The 10,499-nt window shown below is 38.4% G+C and overlaps 1 protein-coding gene across 1 annotated transcript in view; it reads right to left on the reverse strand.

Moving 5' to 3' along the window:
* LOC101847921 overlaps positions 1–3,156 on the reverse strand; it is a 38,146-nt gene extending 34,990 nt beyond the window's left edge. Inside the window, exon 1 of the mRNA XM_005089968.3 lies at positions 2,952–3,156. Within this exon, the coding sequence (XP_005090025.1) occupies positions 2,952–3,012 (61 nt within the window). The 5' untranslated portion in view covers positions 3,013–3,156. The remainder of the gene's footprint in view (positions 1–2,951) is intronic.
* Positions 3,157–10,499: the final 7,343 nt, after the last annotated feature.

Genomic DNA, 10,499 nt, shown 5'->3' on the forward strand with positions numbered 1-10,499 from the left:
TATATATATATATCACTCTTTCACACACGCACATACATATTATTATTATACAGTGGTGTTAGACTACCGAACTCGTAATCGTGAGGTTGCGGGTTCGGAGGTTCGAGCCTCAACTAGGTCCGACGTTGTGTTTTTAGGAAAGGCACTTTACATGGATTTCATACTTCACTGTGTCCTTTCGGAGATATACGTTAATGCTGGAGGTCCCGCCTCTTAGATAATCTAACATTGCTGATAGGGGCGTTAAACCTATACCATTTCACCATTATCACACATAGACTGACGTACAAACGCACGCGCACACACACACACATACACACACACACATACACACACACACACACACACACACACACACACAAACACACAATCATGCATTTCAGAACGATGCCAAAGATGCGACACCGTTGTTTTATTTTTAGTGTCTACTTAAGTTTAAAGTAAAACAATGTTCCCCCTCCACTCCTTTCTGCTGTTTCGGTACTCACAAGATACAAAATACGTGAGAGGGGGAAACACATTCCAAATCGACACTCCCAAGTGTAAACGTTTGGTTGTTATGAAAAGGAGACACGAAAAACATTTAGTGCAAACGCAACGAATTTATTGGTTTGGGTATTATTACTTTTGTTAATATGATATATTATATTTTAATGTATATTATACATATTACAAAAAAAATTGTACTTTACGTTTTCACAAATGAATTATTATCATTGTGTATGTTGTCCATACCAAAGTGGTGCTAAAGCGATACTTCAAAGAATAATTCATTGAGAAGTACATTGAGCCATGGCACTAGGTGAGATGAGAGATTGGCTGTTTTGTCTAGACAGCTAAAAGGTTTTTATGCGATGCTACACTGTTCCTATCATAAGTTATTTCTTTATATAATAATCAAATTTCCCAGAATTTGGCATAATAATGTTAAAATAAAACTTAGCGTATTGTACTTTTCTAGCGCAGTCGGGGACAGAAGTTCAAATAAATACATATAGATAGATAGATAGATAGATAGATAGATAGATAGATAGATAGATAGATAGATAGTTTAATGCTAAAGCAAACATTGCGTCTCAATATGAGGAATCGGGTGCTCGTCAGTTTTGAGGAATACGGAATTATTGTAAGACCTTAAAGACTATTATATTTGTGAGGCAGCGTGGTGAAATCAGGCTCTCGTCAATTTTGGGGCATGTAGGGTTATTAGTATCATCTTAAAGCTTGTTCACTTGTCTTTATTTGGATGAAAAAAATATCCATTTTTCTTGAATACAAGTTGAGATATTTGCGAATGAAGAAGGTTGAGGTCACCTGTTTTCAGAGGTAAAATTAATGAGAAATTAGCCGCCAAAGATTAGTTATTTCCTTAGCTTAAGAGTCCGTGGTAACTAAAAATTTACATGTGTTGTGCATTTAATCAACGTTTTAAAGAAATGTCCACACAGAAATGAGTTCTTTAATGGGCATGAACGATGTTGAGCTAAAAAACAAAAATTTGATAAAAATTCACAAACCTGGGGAAAAATGCAAGTTTCTTCACTTTGATTATTTTGACGAGAGCCTGATTCCACCACGCTGCCTCACATTTGTTTGCTTTGCCTTTTATTTTAAGATATTCGTGTACCGAGGATAGAAGTACAGGTGATTGCGATTGAAGGAGGTGGGGGCCGGCTTATGTGAGAGATAAAATTAGCGAGTAAATGGGCGTTAAAGATTGATGACTTCCAAAGCTGTTATGTCTTTGAAAACGGCAAATGTATTTTTTGTATGCCTTTGATCGACATTTTTCAGTAAAATCCACTCAGGCATATGTCTTGAAATGGACATAAAGGGTGTTGAGCTCATTTAGATAATGTCTGTGCAAATTGCCCAATCGGTGGCAAAAGTAGGTTCGTCCGATTTCATTATTTTTACGAGCACCTGATTTCATCAAGATGCCAATGAATTTGGTTTTCTTTAATCAGCTTATGAGGTGCAATCGTGTTTTTCTTCAACGTTTTCACACAATGGGCATGAGTTCGATTCTTGCGTGTGAGGTGTCCTTTTAATTCAGTATCTCTGTCTTTTAGTTGAGACGCTATTTATATTCAGTCCGTTTGGGCGTCACCGAAGCAGCCAGCTGCTCCTTAATATGCTTTGACATTGACTTAGCTATAGTAAAAACAAAAAGGTGCAACTGTCTTTCTTTGCCATCACTAGAAGAGGGAGTAATAGAGAAACACAGTGAGGGAAAGAGAGAAAGAACGCGCGCTTGAAGAGAGAGATATAAATATATACAAGAGAGAGAGAGAGAGAGAGAGAGAGAAAGAGAGAGAGAGAAAGAGAAAGAGAGAGAGAAAGAGAAAGAGAAAGAGAGAGAGAGAGAGGAGAACACATAGAGATATAAACAGGCTCATAGAAGAGGAATGAGAGCTAAAGGTAGGTAGGTAGATATGTAAGCAGGGCTGTAGTTGGACTCACAGAGATATACAGACAGACAGTGAGAGAGAGAGAGAGAGAGAGGAAGAGAGAGAGAGAGAGAGGTAAAGAGAGAGAGGGAGAGAGATGCAGAGAGAGAGAGAGAGAATGGGTGTATTAGAGATAGAGAGAGAGAGAGTGATAGAGTGTGTGCGTGTATGTGAGAGAAATTGCATGTATCTGTGTTTTTGTGTGTGTATGAGAGAGAGAAAGAGAGAAAACAAAGGAAGAAAGAAAGAAGGAATTAAAGTAAGAAACAGAGTGTTAGAGAGACAGAGACGAAGAGAGGCCAAGGAAGAGTGAGACAGAAGGACGGGCATGCGGATATACCAGATAGATAGAAAGATAGCCTACCAGACAGGGATCAAGAGATAAAAATCCCCATTCAGATAAGAACCAAAAATAATTGAAGATGAGATTCAAAGAATAGCGTTTCTGAACAATTACACCGAGATGGACCGTGAAAACATTATGACGTAAGTCAAACTCACATCGCCTGTCCACTCTGGTGGGAATCCATCCTAGCGTTATGTAAGCACCACAAATCTCCATCACCGTATCTTGAGTCCTTCTCCGAACCAGAATCCACCTTCTGTTCTCTCACTCTCTCTCTCTCTCTTTCCCTCTCGAACTGTCGAACTCTCTGAGCTCAGGATGCCCTCCGTCCACGCATGTCCTATTGTTCTAGACACCCACACGTGCCTAGCAGTCCTTTAATACCGAGTTACTGCCCTTTGGGGAAATGACGTCACCAGGAGAGCGGGACTTACTGCGTCGTGCAGTCGGATGCTTTTTCGTCACAGTGTTGTTGTTTTTTTGTTTCGTTTTGTTTTACCATTTCTTAGATTTTTGTGTTTCGTTTTATGTGTATTTTTTTCTGGGCAGGTTTTATGCTTTAATATGTATGCTTGTGTGTGTGGGAGGGATGGAGATGCAGTTCTTATTTTGACTTTAGAACGTTTTGACTTTTTTGAATAACCAAATGACTGTTCAGACTCTAGAGGTAATAACACATCAGCAATCCCCCCACCCCCCCCCCCACCCCCCCCCCCAACCCGTTACCCTGCTCCTGAATATGTTTTACTTTTCTTATTTGTGCTAGACGAAACCCCATTTTCGATAAAGTCTGTATTGTATAGCGATAGCCACTGGTGCTCATTTCACTTGCTTATGAGCTCCCTAACACCGTCCGAGCGATGCACAAATGAATAATTAAGCCGTTGTGTACAGGACAAAATTTCTCAGCTAACGATGTTCTGCCAATGGCGATAGAAGCGTTTAACGTCTGTTATTTGCATGCCCTTAGAGTAGACCTCTCTTTGTTTTATCCGTTCATAAGCCGACAATCTTGACTTAACCCGGAAGCTTTTACAACCCACGAAAAAAAACCAACAAAGCGACGCCAAAAATCGTATTTCAAATTTATGAAACAATAAATGTCTTAGGACGGCTGTAAAGCGCAGAGAGAATGGTGCATTGCTTAGATAATAAAATATGCAACATATACATGCAATTATCATTATCATTAACTGCTGTTCTTGCCGCATGTTGCTAGCATTATGATAATATTATTATGATTGTAATTTTGCAAATCCGCTTGTATGCAACTCGAATCGTGGAGTCATAAACATTACTTAGTCTCAGATAAAAGGCTGATTTTTTAAAATATTATCTTATCGTTGTATTTAAATCATAAGGATTCATACAGAATGTTTCAAGTATTCAAAACAGATGTGTCTTTCTATGCATTTCTTTCTTTTGATAATTGATGAAGATAATTCTCCACTTCTAAAAAAAATGGAAAATTAGAAGAAAAAAAATTGCACTAAAGAAGATTTTTTTTCACAAATATTCAAACATGTTTATGACTTTCTCATTCTGAAAATAAACGTAGGATGAAATTTTGGTTTCTAAACGCAACTGAAACTGAAGATGTGTTAAAAATCAAGTACCAACTTCAGGGAAAGTTTGTTGAATATGACTCACACTATTTTTGGTTCTACTTAGATGTTTGAACAATGCAACAACTATTAAAACAATTGTTACTTTTTCCAAAGCAACTCCTACCTTTGGTGTTTAAAACAAGGTCGTGATGTCTTATGGAAATGAAAAACGGCTCGCAGAAAATCTTCTACACAGCTTGCATTAACAACTAACGAAGTCTTGTTCTTTGCAACAAACAAAATTATCCTTGGATGCTACTAAAGTAAAATTCCTTACTTCCACATCACACACATGTACATACATTACCTTATAATTTTCAGAACTACTGTTTGTAAAAATAAACAATAGACATTATAATATAGATTATTTTTTTGATTGAGTAGGTGTTTTACGGCAATATCGACTCAATTTTGGTCATGTAAGTGCCAGATATAGAGATTATTTAGAACTTGTGCTGCCTGTCATGATCAGTCCATGCTGAGAAGGACGCAATGGACAAACAGAAAGACTGAGTTACTCACTTTTTAAAATCTTCTCTTTCGGGAACCGAATTCAGGTATCGTGCATGCAACTCTGAAGCACCTAAGTACTACCCGACAGACGCCTGTTAGGTTGAATGATATGTTCACTCATAGATTAGCTAAACATTTCAAAACTGTTGTTCATTTAAAGAAAAATATATTATGGCTATACATCTAACACCATAACTAGTGACTGTGGTCTGTAAAGCTGATTTAAAATTGAAAACAAATAATTCCAGAAACTGTAATACGGGCTGGTGCAACCCATAGGAGTTACACCGGAATATTTTGATATAATTATTATTATTATTATTACTGTTATTATTATTATCATCATTATTATGCATAATGATGATAATGATTATTTTTGTTATTATTTTTACTTTTAATAATAATAATAATATTATCATTATCATTATTATTTTTCTATCAAGCTTTTGTAAGGCTACTTCCAATTTCCTAACTATCATTCTGATCACTACATTTAGATAGATATTTTCAGGTAGTTAAGATTTCTAAGTCACTTCTGTTAGATACGTTTAGATTGGAAGTTAAACCTGGAGAGAAAAATGCAGCGCATACGTTTTAATACACAAGATCATTTTATATTTTAAGATTTAACTACTGACCCGAGCCATCCGTACAGTAAAGTGTTGTGAACAAAACTAACTTGTGTTTCGCCCACTCATATGACTTTATGCAGTTGCGAGCGCCGTGAAACCCTATACTAAACAAACAAACACAAGATCATGTTCCCATATTATATAATCACATGACTATTACTATCTTTTAACTGTTATCAAAATTTGATAGTTCCAGTATTCTAACACCACGACGAATCAAATTAATCATTGTCAAAAAGTCAAAATACAGAGAACTTTGAATTATTTAATTTGTTTTACCATCAAAAGCAGTTTGTTTGATTATCTACTTCAGAGAAAAAAACATGCATTGTTTACAAACTAAAGTGTTCCGTTATAAAATATGTTGCCTTTAAAAAAAAAAAAATTACATTATGGTAGCACAGTATTTCAGAGATATCACAGACACATACACACTGGTAGGAACACCACAACTAACACGCTGGCAAACTCTTTGCTTCTTGGTTTTCTATGGACAGTCCAAAAATATGAAATTTCTCGAAACCATTCATTCTCTAACAACCACTTATCTCCACGTAGAACTCATAATTAACCCTTGAAGTTTATCTCAACAATGGTGATCATAATAAGCCTTTTAGAATATCAAGGAGGAGAAGGAAGTTTGTGTTCTCTCGTCTACATCTTCAGAGCTAATTTCTCGGTTCATCAAGTTGGCACCGACCAATTATCACAGTCTGAACAGCATCTTGGGAAAGTTTGTGTAAAAGGTCACCGCAGAGAGAGGCGTGCCTAACATTCGGACTGAACTAGTCAAACAGTTAGAAGTAAGACATACGTTCTAGAATTGTTGTACAAGGAAAAGGGCACATTACAAATTTGCAATTTTGCTTAAGCTAATTGTACACCCAACAAACCACAAATTATGATTCGTTGTATCCGCTGTATCCACTTTTAGAACTTGTGTCTGTCAGTTCACGCTACTAGACCTATCAAATGACGATTAGACATCGACAGTCACTTTAATTTTTTTTAGAAATAAAAAATCCTCCTCGTCAGTTAGAATGTGATAGTTAAAAATAAATATACAATATAGCTGAACAGATATTGTGTATCAGCCATTTCTGTAACGTATTAAGGCCTCCCGCCCACTTGTTACTTTTTGCCGAATCCAGGCACAGCATTGTATGCAAATTAGATATTTTGCTAGCATCACGCAAAGTTTATCGTGCAACACGATTTTCGTACATGTAGGATCTTTTCCCTTGAGTGGAATCTGCAGCCGCTCCTCGATTCACCCAAGAAAATGGATAATTTTGAACCGTAGGCATATTTTTGGTCCCAAATTCATTTAATATTTGCTAGAAATAATTGTTTTACATTCGATTCCATACATTTGAGCTATTCTTAAAAGCAATTGAAGCAATAATTTCGGTCTCAAGGCTCCATGGCCTGGATTTGGACATATCTAGATTTAGGTCAACTCTGTGAAGCGTCAAACCACAGACTCGAGATTCTGCCTGTTTTCGGCAAGCCGCAAGAGCGCACATCATTTTCCGTGCCTGTCATTTGGGCGATGACGTCACGAAAACGCATTGCCTGGAACATGCAAAAAATTATATTGGGTGTCCCACCTAAGCTATTTACCACAGGTCAATATAAAGGTCATTCCTTAGACCAATATAATTTTATGGGATTAAAAACCCCTAAACTAAAACAATGTCTATTGTCAATTCACACAAGTGCCTATGGGCATACTTGTTATAAATAGAGGATAGATAGATAGATAGATAGATAGATAGATAGATAGATAGATAGATAGATAGATAGATAGATAGATAGATAGATAGATAGATAGATAATGTCTCTTTTGGGGAAATCAAGTACATACCCTTACTTTAGTGCGGTCTAGAATATTCTATTGGTGCAGTCTAGAACTTTGTAGAACACCTGGTCTAACAAGCAGAGTCAGTGTAGGGTCACGGTACAGTTCAGCGTGGTTATTGGCCTTTTTATGAGGGGCGTCTGGAACAAGCCAACGACAGGTCAACACTCCCCCGGGGGACCAGTACGTCTTTGTGGCGTCAACGGGTCCTGTGATCGTACAGCAAGGGGATGGACAAAAAAGGGAATTGGAAATGTTGATAAGAAATAATTATATATTACTGGTTAAAGGTGAGAAATTAAGTTATGATGGTATAAGACTATATCCCAGCGTCTATAGTGCGCTTTCCAAGGTCCCTTGCCTTTGCACGCAAAAGATCACCACTTTGATTCCCGGATGGAGAGTTTTTGTAGGAGTATATCGGACCTTCCGATGTATGAGGAGCATTCTCAGAATTATGAGGTAGGAAAGAATAAGAAATGAAGAGCTGTGGGAAAGAACAAGACAAAAGGATATAGAAGTAGAAATAGAACTAAGAAAGTGGGGATGGATGGGACACAACTCAAGAAAGCCCAGCGGAAACATCACAAGACAGTCGCTGCAGTGGAAACCATATTGAGCACGAGGCAGGGGTAGGCCACGGGAAACATGGAGGAGATGTATGGAAAGGGACATGACAGAGATGGAGCTCACTTAGAATGAGCTGGGAAGGATGGCCCAGGACAGAGATAAGGAAGGAATTTGTATGTGGCCTATACCCTGCTAGGGGTGAAGGGAATTGATGATGATGATGACGATGATGATGATGATGATGATGATGATGATGATGATGATGATGATGATGATGATGATGATGATAATGATGATGATGATGATGGGGATGGTGATGGTGGTGGTGATGATAATGATGATGACGTCGGTCCGTATGTTGTGACGTTCTGTTCTTCTAAGAATCGATTGAACTTGACTGGGTGGTTTAAACTTCGCCTCCTAAATTAAGATCTAAACTGTATCGACGGGGGCGTAAAATAAAAGGACATCTGCATTGGGAAAATACTATAATTATGACTCACCCTTAAAAAAGATGTCGACTTGTTCAGTGCATTAGGGAGTTTAGTCAATATAGATTGTCTTGTATTGGTGCTTAGTGACTTCTCATTTATGAATACATAATATTATTATGTCTTGCGATACAGAGGGTTTCCTCCTGGGTTTAATTACTGTTCATGACTGTGAATAATGGAGTATGTAGATTGAAGGAAATGGAAAGAAAGATTTAAAAAGACAAAACAAAGAAAGAAGAAAACAAGAAAAGAGAGGAGACTGGGGGGGGGCGAGAGAGAGAGAGAGAAAGAAAGAGAGAGAGAGAGAGAGAGAGAGAGAGAGAGAGAGAGAAAACACAACCATAATGGAAAGGTAAAAGAGCGGGACAGCCCGGAGGACGTAAAAATACATACAAAAGAGCAATGCAAGGAGCGGAGGCAATTGGCTTCGATCCCAGCCCTCGGTCCCCAGCAATTGCGTTACCGAACTAAGAGGTAAAAGGAACATTCCGCTTGCTTTTTCATGAGGCACTTACGCTTTTTTTCTCCACCCACCCCACCTCCGTATAAAGCGTCGTCGGCTTTCTATTGAATGTAACCGAAATGGAATAGTGTTAATCAAGCAGAAACATAAAAGTACACTGTGCTCTCAATTAGAATACAATTTCAATTGTTTGGACCTCTTGCCAATGTTAACAGATAGGAGACACAGTGCGGCAGGTTACTATGGGGTAGTGGAAACAGCAAGACAGGCTAACGTAGCAGGCAGCTCGCTCTGGCGTTATGAACTTGACCAGAAGCTTCACTTTCGGGTCCGAATCCAAGTCGAACAAGAAGGTGCCTGATACCTGAAATACTTCTTTCGTCCAGTGTGTCTCTGAGTTCGAAAAGGTCTTTGTGGTGTGTCCACTTACAAAAAGAAACAAAGAATACAGCTTGTAAAAATGTATCTTTCAAGCATCGGCACGAAGGTTGCGTTGTAGAGGGATGGACTAGAATCAAAGAAAGGTATTTGGCATTCTGATCCCATGACTAAACTGGAAAGCAGTACAAGGTTAGCTTGTCAAGGTGAAGATACACTGCCGCCTAACAGCCGTTAAAAAAAAGTCCCAACAACCGCATTAAGCACAAGAGCCTCGCTAGGTTTTGTTTTACAGGCAAATGTCAAGGGCATGCCCAGACAACGCAGACATTTTACGACTGGACAGTATCAGAGACGAGGAAAACTAACGGTTAACAGGAAATTGCAAACGGAATCACACAGCTATGAAGACGAGAGAGAAAGAGAGAGAAAGACAGAGAACGAGAGAGAGAGTCAGAGAGAGAGGGAGAGAGAGAGAGAAAGAGAGAGACAGAGATACGGCGGAGAGCAAATGGCATAAAAAGGAGCATCGTCCACTATACGTTCATGACCTAATTCGGAGAAAGGAAGGCCATTAAAGATATCTGGTGAGGTCAGATTTCAGAGAAACAAAACAAATGAAAAAAAGAGAGTCAAAAATTTACACCCGTCGCTAGTCGCTTCACTTTAATACTTTTGTCTGCCTGCACTCTTGCCCTGAATAAAGATGAATCAATCATCTGAAAAACACGCCATACCTTTTACAAAGAATATTGGTTGATGTGACAATTTTCCTGTGATAATTCACCGACTCTATAAAGTTTAAATAGTAACCCTGAAACACACAACAAGAAAACACTTTTGGATTTGAAACTTCGAGGACAGTACAGCATAGAACAACGCAGTCTACAGAGGACTCAGACAACGTCAAAACCCAACCACAGGAAGGCCAAGGAAGGAAGGGGAACCCTCCACTCCACTGGACAGTATCACTGTTCCTTAAAGCTGATTCTGTGGTAGAGTTCTGCACGTCGGAGGTTACGAGCAGGTACAACAACTTGATAAACTACTGAAAGAAGACGACTGGTGTATATTATGACGCAGTCATTTTGCTCTTGTTTAATTAGAGTTCTAAAACGCAACTCACGTAGGCAAACAGAAAAAGAAAAGACAGAAAGAAACAAAGAAAAAAAGAGCTGGGGCGGG

Source organism: Aplysia californica, unplaced genomic scaffold, assembly GCF_000002075.1.
Source record: "Aplysia californica isolate F4 #8 unplaced genomic scaffold, AplCal3.0 scaffold00011, whole genome shotgun sequence".
NCBI lineage: Eukaryota > Metazoa > Mollusca > Gastropoda > Aplysiida > Aplysiidae > Aplysia > Aplysia californica.